This window comes from Sceloporus undulatus, chromosome 11 (genome assembly GCF_019175285.1).
Source record: "Sceloporus undulatus isolate JIND9_A2432 ecotype Alabama chromosome 11, SceUnd_v1.1, whole genome shotgun sequence".
Taxonomy (NCBI): Eukaryota; Metazoa; Chordata; class Lepidosauria; order Squamata; family Phrynosomatidae; genus Sceloporus; species Sceloporus undulatus.
Genome location: NC_056532.1, coordinates 12,064,082 through 12,082,214, shown reverse-complemented (window position 1 = coordinate 12,082,214; position 18,133 = coordinate 12,064,082). Strand labels below are relative to the sequence as shown.

At 42.6% G+C, this 18,133-nt stretch overlaps 1 protein-coding gene across 1 annotated transcript in view; it reads right to left on the bottom strand.

The window, feature by feature from the left end:
- The window catches only part of PAFAH1B1 (platelet activating factor acetylhydrolase 1b regulatory subunit 1), a 60,620-nt gene that overhangs the window by 16,627 nt on the left and 25,860 nt on the right, over positions 1-18,133 (bottom strand). Inside the window, exons 2-5 of the mRNA XM_042442452.1 lie at positions 10,837-11,042; positions 5,535-5,619; positions 2,222-2,296; positions 1,688-1,894 (exon numbers count right to left, since the gene is read on the bottom strand). Of these exons, the coding sequence (XP_042298386.1) occupies positions 1,688-1,894; positions 2,222-2,296; positions 5,535-5,619; positions 10,837-10,868 (399 nt within the window). The 5' untranslated portion in view covers positions 10,869-11,042. The remainder of the gene's footprint in view (positions 1-1,687; positions 1,895-2,221; positions 2,297-5,534; positions 5,620-10,836; positions 11,043-18,133) is intronic.

Here is an 18,133-nt window from a genome sequence, read left to right as displayed (position 1 = left end):
GATAAATAAATTAGTAATATCTACTCTTGTAAAAAAAAATTATTTCATACTGACATTTGCAGCATAAGCTGGTATCCAGTGCTGTGTTGTAAAACTTCCAGGACAATAGCCAATAAGATATCCATAAGAGATTGTGTCCCCTTTTCATGGTAAGAATACTTAATACTCATACAAACACATACACACACACACAGAGCACATTTCCTCTGAAAGCATAGCAAGATCAGGTTTCTTCTTTCCAATGGTTACATACACTAAGTATACTAAATATGCTTCCACCAGCAAAGCACATGCCTAATTCTCACCCATGTGCCTATGGGCTCTACTAAACCAGGGTGAAACACACATGAACAAACCTACCAATAATAAGTATCATTCCTACTTACTGAAAATTACTGTCAGGAAGATGGGCTAACCTTCCCGACAGGCTTTTTTTCAATTGAGATCTGTGCAGGGACAAATATGGGCCCTTGCCTGGGTCTCAGAGCCCCATACATAGGCTGGCCACAATAACTAGCTCATGAGGTTCGGGTTTATACAAGTTACCACATAAATGAAATTCATCACCAACAGCTACAACCAAAATATTAATCCTGTCTCCTTGATGTTCTAGCTTGATCCCAACGGCCACGATGGGACAAGAAAAGAGGAAGTGTATCTTAGGACCCTTCATACTGAGCCAGTTACACAAAAGAAGATACAGTGGTACCCCGGGATACGAAAGCACCGCCTTACGAAATTCCCGGGATACGAAAAAATCCCATAGGAAAAAAACTGTTCCGGGTTACGTTTTTTTTTTCCGGCTTACGAAAGAAATTTTTGGTGCTTTTCGGCGCTTTTTCGCACGAAATCGCGGCTTTTAGCGCTAGCGCCTATGGCTTTTTCGGGTTGCGAAATCTTTCGGGTTACGAAGGGCTCCGCGGAACGGATTAATTTCGTAACCCGGGGTACCACTGTAATTTCCTTTATATGGTGACAAGAAGCACACCAGCAAACAAGCCAACAAGAACACAGGCTTCAAAGAGCTGTGAATATGTTTATCATCCCGCACTGACTTCAGGCGGTGAATCATCACGCTGCACACTAAACTAAAATTTTCAAATTTGGGGGGGGGGGGGGGGCCCTCGGGGAAAAGCACAATTCAAAAAGATACTGGAAAACAAACTCAAACTCTGATTGTTTTTTTTTCACAGCAATCAGTGTGTAATTTGCTTGATTTGGGACAGCTCAGTTACACAAGGAAGTTTATTTCTCTCTGCCTGAAGCTACAATGCTTCTATTCCATCTGCAGTCCACCAGGGATGATTTGCCACTATGACTCTTAACACACAGGACAAACGTCTCAAACACATCAAAGGCAAAACTGGAGTTGAGAAGTTCCTATCTTCCGTTCAATAGTTTTTTGTGGCTTTTTCAGGCTTATGTGGACATGTTCTAGAAGAGGGTCTTCCTGATGTTTCACCAGCATCTCTGTCTGGCATCATCTTCTAGAACATGGCCACACAGACTGAAAAACCCACAAAAAACTATGGATGCCAGCCATGAAACCCTTCAACTTCCCATTCAATCGTTTGAAGCCCTTCCATAAGCCACTATGCATCCTTACAAGCTGCAAGGGAGACAAGGAGACCATATGGGTCCACACCATCCAGAAGGCTGGATATAAAACAAACAAACAGGGTCCTACCTTTATTGTGGCATCCTCTGAAGCAGAGACCATAACACTGAAAACTGGATGGAAAATTACTCTTGTGACAGGACTCCGGTGCCCACTCAATGCATACTTTTCTGGAGGACGAGGGATCCACTCTTTAGGGTCTCGCTTCTGGCCAAGAGGCCCACCTGATGTAAATTCTTCCTTGGCTTCATTTAGTTTGGATTCTAATTCCATAACCTGAGTTTGAAGAGGGGGTGATGAGAGAAGTTGGGAAACAAAGGGGGTAAGAAGTGTATGAGATAATATTTTTTGTGTGCCTGAATCACAGCATGAGAAAGCTAAAAAACCTGAGAATTTTCCTGTAAGAAAACCCATGAATGGTAAAGAATCCATATCCATTTTTTTCCTGCAGTAGCCTGAATTTCTATATACTGCCACTAGTACTTCACAAATCACTTTTTTAAAACACAAAATTCTCCAAAGAGAGTATATCAGATGATACTTTAAAAACTACTGCAGTTGTTTTATCACCAAGATCCCATCCCATCTTTTGCTTCTGCTTACCTTCTTCTGTAATCTTATAACTGATGTCCATTTTTTTTCCAAGAGTCCAGCATACTTTTTATCTAACTCTTCATTCTGAAATAAAATAAGATCAAGACAAATGTCACATACCAATACTGCTTAACATAGTTTTCTCCCCAAATTAGAATAATCTTAATGCATAGGAAAAACTTTCGTAAGCTATTTTCTCTAGATAACAGCTCTGGGCCAAGCAGGTGTTTTAAACCAGATTTCTCATCCACCTTAGACAGTATGCCAATGACCCAGGATTATGTGATCTGTAGTCCAAAACATTTGGAACACACCATGTTGCCAACCTAGTGCTTTAAAAAGGTGTTGTGTTTCATAAAGGCTCTCTAGAAGCAATTGGTTGTGAACAGTTTATTATGAACCTTGATTGTGAACCTGTATGGAACAGAAATGTTAAAGCCATCCCTACTGAATCTCAAAGAAACAAATTAGAAAATATTATTTTAAGTCTGTTTTCCTACATTATGCTCTAATGGTGGTCTTTTGGGAATCCATGAATTGATTCATGTGGCTGAGAACTACCTGCCAACATCAGCCTCTCAAGTATGGTTTAATATGGACACAAACTGTCATAAAATATAAGGCTCATCTATTCCAGCTTCCCATATTTTTGGAAAGCCCATGAACAGGAAAAGGCAACAGCCCTCTCTCTTGTTCCACCCAAGCAACTGGTTTTTCATGACTTATTACCTCTAACCAAGCAAGTTCTATTTAGTCAAGTGGTTAACAGCTCCAGACCAATCTGTTACAGATTGTGAATTTGACTGTTCTCATTCTGAAATCATCTAATAGGGATCACCACGTCTTGTGGCAGCAAGTCCTGGGAAACCTCTCTCAGCCTGAGGGCCAAATTCAATTTCAAATAGTGCATTCCAGCGATGGGCAGGGCTGAAGACAAAAGGCTGGGAACAAAAACACAAGACTATTTCTCTTAAAATACTGGCTCATGAAGCCAGTAACTAACCCTCGAGAGAAACATTTCAACCTTTCAGTATGGGGAAAAACCTGTACAAAAGCTGGAAAATCACCAAACAATGGCAACAAAGGTGTCGTCTCTGGGAAATGGGCTTGGATGCATCCCTAGGGTCAGAAACTCCCTAACCTGTCCTATATTCATAGAAAAAAGCAGGATTATTTGTCTTTTCAGAATCTATGCTACTCACTAAAACCAGTTTCAATGGGTTACATCCATAACCAGTTAATTGTGTCAAACAGCCACAGTCTAATCTAGTGGTCCCCAAACTGTGCCCTTTAAGAGATTTGGACTTCAGCTCCCAGAATCCCAGACTATTGACCAACATGGTTGAGGCTTCTGGGAGCTGAAGTCCAAAATCTCTTAAAGGGCACCATTTAGGGACCACTGGTCTAATCCATGTATGTTCAATGATGCCCACACAACATCTGCAAACACCTATTTCAGCTGAGGCAGTCAGAGCAAGTTCTCTTCACATTCTTCACTCAGAGGAAGCCAATACTCAGAAAGTTCCCAAAATTTAGTAAAGACGTTGCCCACCTCAAGTCCCTCTCCAGTCTGCTTTATAAGATGTGTGAAGTCCCATATAAACATGGCCAGGTACCAGTGTCCATTTGAGAAATGAACAACAAAGAAATTTTTTGGCATGACAGACATCAGCTTCCCTACCCCCCCCCCCCCCCCAGCATGAACAGTTTGTCCTACAAAGCATGGGAGCGGCTGACCTCAAAAACCATGGCAGGCAAAACACAGGCACACAAAAGCTGATGTTACTGACATTTTAGGTTCTGGAGCCTCATATAGAGACCAGCAATAGCAGAGATTTAAAGAGGCAAGGGAGGAGTGGAACATCACAGTTGGTAATTGGATTATCTTCTTGGGTAAGAAGCCACTGTGCAGGCATTACCACCCTTTGTGCTTGGGGCAATTTGGGGTTATTTGCAGAACTAATTTGTGCTGAAACCAAATGTAGCCCCTGTAGCTGTTGCATGGATGGCATCTAATCCACTGATGTTGGGATCTTTAAAGGTCTTTAATTCATTAAGAGTTCTCTGCTAATTCACTCCTCTGATTCAATACCCAGTTCTCTCATAAGGAACAGAAGCACCCTCCCTTATGGCTGCCGAGTAACAAGGCTGCTTAGCATCTTCAGGCCCTCCTTTTACCTTTTGGGGGAAAGAATTTTAATGAGGTTGATGGATAGGTCAGCATTCCTTTCATCAAGCCCCATTTTCAATTACACATACAACGAGATTACAACCGCGACTTTATTTGAATGAGATTTGGGGAAATGAAATTAAAGCCTCAAGTGGGTATTTTGGTGCCGCAGACAAAATTCCATGCTTTTACAGTCTGATTGGTAGGCCTGAAGAGTACTCTGAGATTAGTATCTATTTAAATTGATCATAGTCAACAGACATTTGTATGATCTGAAGAAATGATACAGTATTTCCAGATTTTACCATGATAAATTACTCCAATTTCACTTCCCAAAGAATAAAAGTTAAATGAATTTTTTGTGAGTGATACGGTTGAATGAAATGCCTTATATCTGCAAATAATGGCAGCTGTATTGTTTAGTTACAATGGTTTTCTATTTAACATTTAGGTAGCATGACTTCTACCAGTTACTCTGTTTTGCTGCTGAACAGAAAGCAAATGCTGTACCCTTTGGATTTATAAAGCTTCAGATGAGAGCAGGATAAAAGATGAAATAGGAAGACCAGGCAGTATAGGTGAGGCAAGAATAGACAACACACAATCTGCAAAGCCACAACAGTCTGAGCACAGCATTTCAAGAAACAGAATTATTTTGACTCATTTATAAGACACATGCTAAAAAAAGGTACAGTGCGCCCACGCCATATGCGGACTTGAGCATACGCGCACGGGGCGGAAGGGGCGGTGCATCCCATTCAATTGAATGGGCGCGCGTGCCCGTTGTGCCCTGCGCGCGCCCGAGCCCCATTGTTTCCAATGGGGCTCGAGCATAGGCGGAATTCGCCTTACGCGGCAGGATCCGGAACGGATCTCCCGCGTAAGGCAAGGACGCACTGTACTTAAATATTGTCCTAATGGGTTTGTTTAAAATTTCTGAAACCTTAAGACAGAAAGAAACTGTGAATGGCATGAAGCCCTTGCTGAGCATCAATATACTGGAGCATTCTTGGATTTTACAAATCTCTGATAGAGTGGGGAGATATCTTCCAACAAGCCGAAAGGCATCTATTTTCACACAGAACATTTCTAGGCTGATGTTATTCCAGTTAATGTCCAGACTACTGTTAATGCCATAACAGGTCTACTTACCACATCAAGCTCTGCTTCCTTTTTAAAAACAGAGTATGCCTCTTCGTAGCCATTAGAACGAAGATAATCTGCTATCGCTCGATTTCTACAAAACAAGATTTGGGGTTCAAATTAACATTCATCTTGTTTCCTCCTCCAATGCCCACAAAGCCAGGCATCCGTCTTCCCTTTTTATTTGAAAGAGAAATCATAATTATAACTCATAATGATCTGGATGTTTATAGGCAGCTTTGTAACCAGAAAAAGAGCTACAGTATTCACTTAATATAGTATTGAGGTGTTGCTCACTGAGAAACAGAGGAATGTGTTCTTGTTCACTTGCCAAGATTTCTCAAGAGTCATTTAATGCCTTTAATGCTGGTGCAATCTCAACTCCCTATCAAATTTGGGAATTGGGGCACACTGCTTTGTGAACAGGGGAAGACCTCCTCTTCTCCCTCATTATTCTGTAGCGTTTCTTTCAAAATCTACAAAATGTCAACTGGTGGAGGTTGACTTTAGCATCATGATGCTGACGACATTTAATTATGCCTTCCCTTTTCTCAAATTCCTTTGCAGCAGTGGAAACCCTGAATCATTGCCTGGAATTAGTAATGGACCAAAATGAGCATCAACAAAATGAAACTCAGCCCTGGTGTGACACAACTGATGACAGCTGGCAGGGGTCCCAGTTCAAGTAACTGGTAGAAGAGGTTACACTTTCTCAGTGAAATCTAACAGCTTGGGATTTTTGCTGGTTTCCCAGATGGTGACTACTACTATGAGTTCCTTTATTTCTAAACTGATTCGGTCTACCAACTGCAAAACTGTACCTTGGTAACAGAGATCTGCCCAAAGTAATCCATGTGTAACATCTAGCTCAGTTCAATTCAATGCACCCTATACAAGGCTCTTTCTGAAAAGAGGTCAGAAGCTTCAATTGGTCCAGAAGATCATAGCTAGACTTTTAATTGGTACAAGCCCTAATAGCCATCCAACACCAGTCTGGAGAGATCTAAAAAGATTACTAGTCTCAATTCAGTCCTTAAAGCCCTCCATGACTTCAGTCCTGTATATATGAAATTATGCTTCTTCTCATTTCTTTTCACTCCTCCTGTCACTTAAAGAATCTTTTCACATGTGTTTCAAGATACAAGCATCAGAGATGCCTTGAGAGCTCTGCCAAGTATTAGAACAGAGATCACATAGAGCAGCAATTCCCAAACTTTGGTCCTCCAGGTGTTTGGGACTTCAACTCTCAGAAGCTCCAGACCACTTGGCCAACAGTCTGTGAGCTGAAGTCCAAAACATCTAAAGTACCAAAGTTTGGCAATCACTTACCTAGAGCTAGATGTGTGTTCTAGTGATTCCTTTCCCTATTTACCATCTTTACAATCTTGCAAAACACTCAAGAGAGCTCTGGCTATAATAAAGTAAGTTTAAGAATTTGGGACCTCCAATTTAGGAGGTCCAGATTAAAATTCCAGTCAGGCATGAAACTCAGACCCTAGACTAATTATTTCTCTCAGGCAAACTCGCTTCATATGGTTGCTATCAAGATAAACTGGGGAAGAGATGCATCACTCTGAGCTCACTGGGAAATAAATGAAAAATAAACGTGATTATGAAAATATAAGTGTGAAAAAGAAGACAATTTAAACATTAAAATAAGTAAAACTCATTTACAGGGATTGTTATCTTGGCTTTTTTCTACAAGTTACTCACGATAGCTTTGGATCTTTTCATGGTGGTTTTTTTGGGCCATGTGGCCATGTTCTAGAAGAGTTTATTCCTGATGTTTTGCCAGCACCAAGATACCAGGCATAGCTGCTGGTGAAACATCAGGAATAAACTCTTCTAGAACATGGCCGCATAGTCTGAAAAACCCACAAAAAACTATGAAAGCCTTCGACTTTTTATGGTGGCTTTTAATCTTTGCATTCCTAAAGCTGCCAGCCTGTATCACTGACAGGACTCATAGCATAGCTACTAAAATTCCACTGACTTGCTAGAGAAGTCCTGGTGAACTATTCTGGTCCAGTCTTTAAAACACTGTCCTCTGTCAGGTAACACCCTCAGCTTAAGGACAAGAAGACAGGCCAGCAAGACCTTCACTGCACTGATTTGGAAGCTTCACATTTTCCCTTGATGAACAATAACTACATATACAAGTTCTTCATGCAGCTTGTTCCTCTGCAGCGTCACACTTGCTAGTCCGATTCATATCCACCCATGCAAGGCAAATTACCAGGAAATAAATACACAAACAAATACGCCCAAACAATAGTTCATTCTGCAGGATGGAACAGTTTGACGGTTGCTTTTGACTACCACAACCTTACCAGCCACACCAATGCTTGGGCACGATATGAGATGTAGTCTAACATTATAGGGGGGACAGCAGGTTTGGAAAAGCTGGCTAGAACAACACTACTGCCCACTTGCAGAGTATATTTCACATAGAAGAGCTTCACATATAAAGACCATACAAAACAAGCCATGATGTTGCTGTTGTTGCTGTGTGCCTGTAAGTCATTTCTGACGTATGGTGACCCTAAGGTGAATCCTATCATAGGGTTGTTTTGGCAAGATTTGTTCAGAGAAAGTTTACCATTGTCTTCTCCTGAGGTTGAGAAAGTTTATGACCTGCCCAGGTCAACCAGTAGATATCATGGTCAAGTGGGGAACTGAACCTCGGTCTCCAGAGTCACAGTCCAACACTCAAACCCCAAAGCCATGACTGACTCTCATAAGCCAGGACACCCTTCTCTAAAATGAAGGGAGAACAGAGAGGAAGAGCTGTCTAAGGCCACTTACTAAGTTACCAGTGGACATAAGACTCGAACTGGGCAACCCCACGAATATTATAGGGCAGGGGTCGGCAACCCCCGGCCCGCGGAGGCCTTTCTGCCTTCCCCGGCCGCCGCCACTTGCGGCTTTTCCCGGCTCCCGGGGGGCCGCCATTTTCCCCCCAAAATGGCGACGAACTCTCTCGCGACATTCCCTGAGGTCGCACAAGACTTCGTCGCCATTTTGGAAAACAAAATGGCGGCGGCCTAGAGGTGAAGTCTCGCGCGACCCCAAGAAAGGTCACGCGAGACTTCGCCGAGGCCCGTTGCCCTCCAAGAGGGCTCTGGTGGCAGCAGCGACCCTCTGGGAGGCCCGCTGCCTTCGCTGGGGCCCTTCAGGGGGGCTCTGGCGGCGGCAATGACCCTCTGGGAGGCCCAATGCCTTCGCTGGGGCCCTCCAGGGGGGCTCTGGCGGTGGCAGCGGGCCTCTGGGAAGCCCGTTGCCTTCGCTGGGGTCCTCCAAGAGGGCTCCGACAGCGGCAGCGACCCTCTGGGAGGCCCGCTGCCTTCGCTGGGGCCCTTCAGGGGGGCTCTGGCGGCGGCAATGACCCTCTGGGAGGCCCAATGCCTTCGCTGGGGCCCTCCAGGGGGGCTCTGGCGGTGGCAGCGGGCCTCTGGGAAACCCGTTGCCTTCGCTGGGGTCCTCCAAGAGGGCTCCGACAGCGGCAGCGACCCTCTGGGAGGCCCGCTGCCTTCGCTGGGGCCCTCCAGGGGGGCTCTGGTGGCGGGCCTCTGGGAGGCCCGTTGCCTTCGTTGGGGCCCTCCCAGAGGCCCGCTGCCGCCGCCGGAGCCCTCTTGGAGAGCCCCAGTGACGGCAAAAGGGCCGGCAAAGAGGAGGAGGCCTCCTGCGCTGGTGGCCTCCGCCGGCTCTTTCCCGGCCTCTGACAGGGCCTGGGGCCCCGTCAGGGGCCAGCAAAGAGGAGGAGGCCTGGCCCCCGGGGGGTGGAAGATCCACCCCCCGGCTTCAGCCCCTCAGTTGTCTGAGGGACAGCAACCTGGCCCCCGGCTCAAAAAGATTGCCTACCCCTGTTATAGGGTTTTCTTAAGCAAGGAGGAAACCTCGGAGAGGATTTTGTCATTTCCTTCCACTGAAAGTATTCATTGGCGGTCTGCCATCCAAATACTAACCAGAGCCTCACCTTGCTTATTTTCCAAGATCAGATGTGTCCACTATTTCCTAAATGGAGTCCACAAAATAAAAACTAACTGTTCTGCATAATATGACTCTTCCCAGTCCCACTAGACAGAAAACCAACATCAAGATTTCACACTTTTGTGGAACACATGATGGACTTATTCATGGCTGTAACTTTAAAAGCCTAAACAGATGCTACAAAGGATTAGGCCTTGTCTTCACATGCAACAAAATGAGGAGGCCTGAGGCAGTAGAAAGGACTGAATCATTTGGGCTGTGGGGTGAAATAACTATCTCTGAATGCTCTTCCACATTTTTTTTAAAGTCCAGCAATTAAAATAGCAACATTTCAAGGAGTGGGCAGGCATGACTTTAAAAAGCAAGTAGGTTCAGAAGAGCAGAACTGTTCTGTCCTATGCAGATCCTATAAACTACATTTCATTGCTTAAAAGAGTACCAATATTCTCTATAATCTTGTCAGCACATTGACCAGGAAAAAAATGCCTGGATCTGACTCTTTAGAGGAAATGTTCATAATTTCAGTGTATCAAAAAGATGTGAAGTGCCTTGTGAATTATGTCACCAAAATCTGAAATAAGGCAGGTTCAGAAGTTATACTTCATTTTATGATGGGGGGGGGGGGGGGCCAGCATGGCATAATGGTTTGAGTATGGACTACAACTTTGGAGACCAGGGTTCAATTCTACACTTGGCCATGAAATACAACACTATTCTTATCTTGGACTCCAGCTCCCAGAAGCCTCAACCATCTTGGCCAATGGTCTGGGATTCTGGGAACCGAAGTCCAAAACATCTGAGCAAACTGAAGAGAGGCTGGAATCAAAATGTATAGGAATTCACGGGAAAGCTTTCTAAATCTTTAAGAGTTCAAATTTCATTCCACGACCAGCCAAAAGGCCACTTGAAATAATGTTTGATTGGTACTCATCTATAGGGTTTGGAGGAAGATGAACAAGCAGCATACAGCCAATATACTACCACTGTCTCCATTACTTTATAATTATTGCTTTAAGGTGTTCTGACCAGGTGTTGACCACATGTGCCCTTCTCCTGGTTTTGTCAGCCTGTTTGCCTCCTGCGGCTCTGCTGTTACTGAATTTACTGCAGGAGCAGCAAAAGAGCAAAAATGAAGGAGCCATGTTTTGACACAATGAACCTGGCGCGTGCACGGCTTGCAACACAGCTCTTGCAAATCCTGAGAAGATGGACAGGCTCACAGGTATCTTTCATTTGCTACAGAGAGTGACACGGAGCCTGATTATTGACAACAGCTAACTGTAAGCAGCAAACTTGTGCAATGCGATACTGAGTTACTCACAGCTCATCTCGTTGCCTCTGTGACAGCACCATGGCGGCTGTGATGTTAGGTTAACGTCGCTCTGCTGTCTCTTTGTCAAGCAGCCCTGAGACTCTGAGATCCACAATTTGGTTTGCCACCAAGTGGCTCCAACCAAAGGACAACTCTTCTCCACAAGTAAACTCTCAAGAAGAAGACTAGATGCATTCAACAAGGATTCATTCCATCTAAAAAATATAAGAATGTAAAAGACAGATGTTATTTTGTAGAAGTTATTCATAGCCACAACTGCAGAGGACAGTGACTTTTCATTAGACAAACCTGTGACAAAAGAGTTTGCAAAACTGTAATCATAAATAATTATATAAATCATAGCACACTGACAAAAGTATTGAAAATACAAAGAATCCAGAACTGACAAGGACTGGGGGGAGTTGGTTTTTCAGCCAGATGGGATAGGATTTCCAGTGTGTACTCCAACTTCAGATACAGAACCCTCTGATCATTTTATCAGTTATTGCACACACAAAGATGTACACACACACACACACGTGTGTGTTTGTGTGTTTATCTTCCAGCTCTCTAGATACTAGTTACTATAGAAGTTGATTTCTGCATCCCTTCTGAGCAAAACATGGCCCTCCAGATGTTGGACTACATCTCCCAGGAAGCTTCACTACTGGCTAGGCTGGCTACAGCTGCTGCAATTTACAGTCAAGCAACATCTGGAGAACAACGTTATTCCCACAGCTGGTATGAAAACAGATACCCATTTCCATAACAGCTTTATATCAGAGATGTATCCAGTATCACTTTACGCTAGAGGTCTCATCCACAACACAACAGCTGCTGGATAACAAGTGAAAGATAAAAAGTAAGAGCTTTGCCACTGGATAATGCCTGATTGCACTTCTGCTTCCCAATGCCACTGATGTGTCACAGGGTCTCCTGGGAAAGCTCCTTCCCACAACTGCTGGGATGGTCTCTTCTGTCCTTCTTGTGAGGACCTCGCATAAGTTATCTGTGGAACTTTATGCTTTGCCAGCTTTCTACACAAAATTTGCCATTGGTAAGAGATCACTGCCCGCATTGCACAGAATTTAGGGGGGGGGGGGGTGGCTGTTAGGCAAAGGAAGGAGGGAAGGAAGGAAATAAACATAGCTCAATTCTGCAGCACACATTCTAGCTTCTCATTTATCTCCCTCACTCTCAAGATATTTACATAAAATGAATCTGGCACCACTACTGCCCATGTACCTCACTTAGGTTACATCCACACTGCAGAAATAATCCAGTTTGACACCACTTTAATTGCATGGCTCTATGCTATGAAATTCTGGGAATGGTACAGATGCAGGGTTGGATTAGTATCACGATTCATCAGCAAATGATCACTGAGCTACAGACAGCAAAGCCCCCCCCCCTCATGTTCTTTGACATATAAGAGATCACCAAGAGTGTTGTATGCAGACTGTAAGATAATGAAAGATGATAAAAAGCTTTACCACAGATAGCAAGGGACTGAAAACACTGACCAGTTCCAATTGTTTATCTTTACATTCAACAGAATTATTACAGACTTTTAAAATCCACCAAAAAACATTTCACCCAAAAAAAAAAAAAAAATACATGGCTGAATGCTTCTCCATTTACAAAGAGAAACATAAGATGCTACTCCGAATTTTCAATGTATCTTTCTGCCAAAGAACTTACTTTTTATCTTGCTGCAGTATCTATCTATCTATCTATCTATTACTGCCATTCTTATGAAACCAGGCCTAACAACACTTGAACAGGAGGTATACTTTGCTAAACTGTCATGTACTCAATCCACTCAAGAGTTTCTGGGAAAACGTTACTAAAATGTCTGTTTCAGAAGAACACAATTGCCGATTTTGCAAGCAAGCCGTTCTTTTGTAGCTGGCAAGGAATGCCACAAAAATGCCATTCTGAACAGATATAGCCCCAGATGCAAGTTCGCCAACTCAGTGGAAGCTAGTACTGAGTTTTTCTTTCTATGTTTTGGGATAATAACTTAATGCAGAATGATGTACAATCAGCAACAAAAGAAAAGGGTGCTCACACACACACACACAAAATATACATAACATACCAAAACAGGTTTTATCTTTCTTTCTTTCTTTTTTTACAATGAGAACATAATTTATAAACCGATGCACCTTTACATGCACAATACAGTACTTTAAATGAGAGCAAAATATATAATGTATGTTTTTCAACTCATGTCAAAAGCACAGATGCACACAGCCTGATGCTGGACCAGAATTCAGCAGCCACAGGATCTGAAGTTTGGGGGTAAACTAAAAAAGGATTTCAAGCATTTAACATCTGTAAGGCTAGGCTTTAAAGCATGAGTGGGCACCTGGGGGTGGCATTTTTGCCCCCTGTGCCCCCCTAGCAAGTTTCATTGGTTGAGTGAAAGGCCCCAACCTTCATCAAAACACAGACAAAATCTACTTTTCTAGGTGATATTTCATCCAATCAACCCAATGGCTCAAAACCACTGTAAAATACAGTGGTCTTGCTCCCTCAGGTCCACAAAATGGTTCTAAAGCCTATCTGAACCCTGCATCTTATCAACCAAAGGTCAGATGAAATTAAAACACAAAGTGAGCAATATCTGGCAAGTTTTAAAGGTATGTGGGTGGAGACAAAATGCCCATTTTTTAAAGGGGAACTGGAGGCTCCAAAGGCTGGAATTTGAGGGATGGGGCAAGAGAAGCAAGAGCCTTAAACAGTGAAAACTAGAATATCCTCAAGACAGGCTTTCAGATTACTCTCAGCTCTGATATGCTAGTTTTATTTGCACATGGATTCTGGGCAGGGAACAGATATCACTCATGAAACGCTTCCTCCTATGCTTCATGGTTCAACCAAGGCTTACAACGTCATTGAAAATTAGGCCATACCAAATGCCTTTGGCGGCACAGCAGCAGCAGTTCTGTGTACTGGACCAGATGAAGAAAGAACTGTAGTACCTCAAACTACATGTGCACACACCACTTATATATATTTTAAGAGCAGGGGCGACAATATTCACAGGCTAAAAAATATTTTAAGTGGCTCAAATTGTCATGTGTTAAGAACCAACACATTAAAGAGCTCAAAGATTCTATGTCCAGTCTAAGATGCTTTAACAGCAAACCAGTCTACTGGGTGGCTGGAAAAGGAAAAAAGAGTCCCTGATTCAAATCTCTCATCTGCCATCAACTACCATCAGTGGCTTGGGGAAAGCTATAATCTCTAAATGTTTATTTTACTTACATGCAATACTAAGAAGGTATCCCATTCCCATATGGAACACAGACTAAATACATTTAGGTGAAAGCAAAAATTTAAAGATTCCATGGCTGCTGAATACTATTCTAGTATCTATAATTAGTGTGTGCATGTGGCATATGAGACACAGCTGGTGCAAGAGTGAACTATCAGCATATGTGTGTCTATCATTGTTTCCCAAAACATGCAGGTACCAAGCACTTACACTTGATTCATGTTTATGTCTTTCACTGTCCTAAAATTCTACCCACAAAAAAAATCAGTAGAAATTCCCTCATCTGAATCTTGTATCATGGACTGCTTGATACACTAATAAATGGTTCCTAGAGGCAATCAAGCTTGAAATCTGTCTAGAAGCCAAGATGACTAAACTGAGGCTATTGTACATTGGTCATTTCATGGGAAAGGCATGGCTTGTTAGACAAGACAATGATGTTTGCTAATGTAGAAGGCAGCAGGAAAGGGGGAAGACTACATTCTCGATGGATACTCAACCAAGGATACTATGGTCCTGAGCATGCAAGACCTGAGCAGGGCAGTTGAGGATAGGGTGACTTGGAGGTCTCTAATATATAGGGCCACAAAAGTCAAAGTCAACTTAGTGGATCATTCATTCCAACAAAACATTGTCACATATGTGTTTAGCTTCATTTCTTTACTGGAACAATTCTGCTGCTGCAGAGCGAAGTCCTTCTGACAAGGTGCCGCTGCTGCTGCTGTTGTGTAAACAGGAATCAACATCATGTATTAAGCAACAGCAGCCAAACACTGCATCACCGCCTGCTTTGCCATATGCAACCTGACAAGCAGTTCTGCATATCACTACAGTGATCCCTCCATATTTGCTGGGGTTAGGGGTGAAGGACCCCAATGAATGTGGTAAAACCACAAATAAAAAAACCACTATTCTTTTTATCTAAGAGAACACATCTCTAGAAATCTCCAGGTCCTCCAGTGCAACTCTATGGTCAACATTTGCCTGAAGTTGATCACAGAATCAAGCTGAAGGACCTACAAATGCCTAGAGAAGTGCTTTCTCTAGGAACTTCTAGGTTCTCTATGGTCAACTTCTGGCAGAGTTGCGCTGGAAGAACTAGAGATTCCTAGAGAGAACATATAAATCAAAACCGCAAACACTCAACTCTACAAAAGACGCAAATGTGGAGGGTCAACTGTACTCATTCAATTCACAAAGAGGAACTACAGTTCCCAAACAAAATCTAGATAAATTAAGTCTAGGAGAAAGTATAAGGTGCATTCAAAGATAAAATTCTAGCAGGTATTATGTATAGCCCCCCAGTCTTACCAGAACTAGAGTAAAAGTTACTTTTCATCAAATAAACAGAGGCACCCAAGTCCAGAATTCTGCACTAACAGTCCAAGAAAAAACAAAACATATGTCTGGAGTAATTTATGCACACTAGATTAGCCCACATTAGTAGCTCTCTTTATCCTAGGGATTTGGCAGTTATTTTTATCTTTAGGGGGCAGAGATAGTCACTTATTGATGAGGAAAACTAACCGATGGCTCTTGCCAAAGTACCTCTAAAGTCAATGGCCTAAATCCAACTATCAGTGTCAACAGACTAACTGAACAGACCCACTGACTGTCAACACATATGGAAGGTCCATTGATTCAATGGGTCTACTTTAGCTGGGAATAACCAATGGATTTTGACCAAAATGTTTAGCATAAAATGAACCCTGCAAGTTAAGACATTACATGAGATTTCTAGCAATTGAGATGAAACATGTCACTTTCTGCAGTGAAACAAGCTGGAGTGGTTTTGCCTGTAATGGCCAGAGTTATAAATCGCCATTTTCAGAGTAATGGAATGGGGTTCCTGCCCTTCATTCATTATTGGGTATGTTCTAATTCAGTCTGAGCAAAGGGAGAAATGTAGAAAGGGTCACTTGGAGACTACTGAGGTGGCTCTTCTGTGTTGGTGTTCTGCAGCTAGCACAAAGCCAGAAACAATGGAATGAAAGAAGAGGAGGAAACACACTAAAAGATAAGCTGCACTAGATATTCAGAGTTCGTGGAAATGTTTAAAAACCTCTAAAAGGTTAGGCTGCCATTGTGGCCTTCTCCCTTCTGCCCAAAGGGAAAGATTGCTGCCACTACCAGAGAGACAAAAATCAGTGTGAATGCAGGGGAAAAAGAACTGTACCACCAGATTGGCCGCTCCAAACAGTGGCACTTGGAGTGGTTGTGTTGATGTGAGTTGTCAAACAAGATTTAGAAGGAGGGAATGTTTCCCTGTACTGGCGGCCCTCCATATCCAAAGTTTCTTTATCCACTGTTTCATACATCCACAGCTGCCATTTTGGCCTCCTCCCTTCTGCCCAAAGGAAAGACTGCTTAAAAATATATATAAATTCCAAAAAGCAAACTTTAATTCACCATTTTATATAAGCTTTTATATGCCATTTTACTATGCCACTGTATTTAATGGGACTTTTAGCATCCACGGATTCTGGTATCCATTGGAAAGGTTCTGGAACCTCTCCAATGGATACTCAACCAAGATGAAAATCTGTAAAGCGAACTGATGCTGTCCACTCAAGGTAAGGCAACTCCTAAATACTTTGGATTCAGCAAAAATCATCCAAACCATACAATGTTGCTGGGAGAATCCATTTCTCCTCTTGCTATGAGCAAAATTTTATTTAATAAAATGTTTATAGCACAGCCTATGTTCAAAGATCAAAACATACAAGATTGAAATAATTCCAGACAATTTGAAGGTTACAATAATAAAACATAATTTAATGAAAACATACACAATATATTAAATTAAAAAAAGTTTAAACTGTGTAAATGGGGATAAAATCATGACCAGATATGCTTTAATTTAAAAAAACATGTTTTTACTCGGTACCAGAATGAAGACAGAAGTGGCACTAACTGGGCCACCTATGGAAAAGCATTCCACAACTAGGGCACCATAGCAGAGAAAGCTCTTTCCCAAGACCTCACACAGTATTTTACTCCTCAATTCTATCGTAGATGGTAGGAAGAGACATCCCTTCAAGAGCTGAGGTCCCAAGGGCTTTAAATATTGTCACCAGCTCCATGAATTCAGACCAGAAGTGCACTGAAAGCCAGGGAAACTCCCTTAAAAGCAGACTTATATGATTTTTATACAATATTTCAATCAGCAATGGAGGCACTGCGTTTTGTACTGGCTGCAGCTTCCAGGAGAGTTCTGTATCCCAGTTCTTGATAACCCAAGAACGTGGTAGTTGTAGTATACTACATCTCAATGCTTTCTGAATATATATCTCTGAGGATTAAGCCTGAACCTAGACCACATAGTGCTTCCTAAGTCATAACCAACACTTTGTATTGTGCCGAAAAACAAACTAGCAGCCAGTGGAGATGTTGTAACAAAGGAATTGTGTTCTCCCGGAAAAATCACCGCCGGTCAGCAGCCTGGCTGTTACTTTGGGAGCAAAATGAAGTTTCTAGATGAAGTTTCCAAGGGCAACCCCACAGAAAGCATGTTATGGGAATCCAAAGGAGCAAGGAAAGACTATTCTTGCCCCCCAAAAGTGCAATCCAAAAAAGTAACTTTTCCCAAATTCTATTCTCAGTTGTGTCTCATCCCATATTTTTCCCACTGGGAAAGGAACCAGTGACAGTCAACATAGGTCCCTCTCCCTTTCAGAATCCATTTATTTGTTCAACACACCCAGACCTATAGTTCTGCATCCCAGACCTATGGGATGAAACATCTAAAAATACTTTCAGAAAATACTTAAATGAAGAAAAGCCCAGGAAAATTCAATACTATGCTTTGTTGTTGTTGTGCCTTCAAGTCATTTCTGACTTATAGCAATCCTAAGGCAAGATTTGTTCAGAAGTGGTTTACCATTGCCTTCCCCTGAAGCTGAGAGCGTGTGACTTGCCCAACATCCACTAATGGGTTTCATGGCCGAGCTGGGACTCGAACCCTGATCTCCAGAGGCATAGTCCAACACTCAAACCACTGTGCACATTTGCATATAATGCACA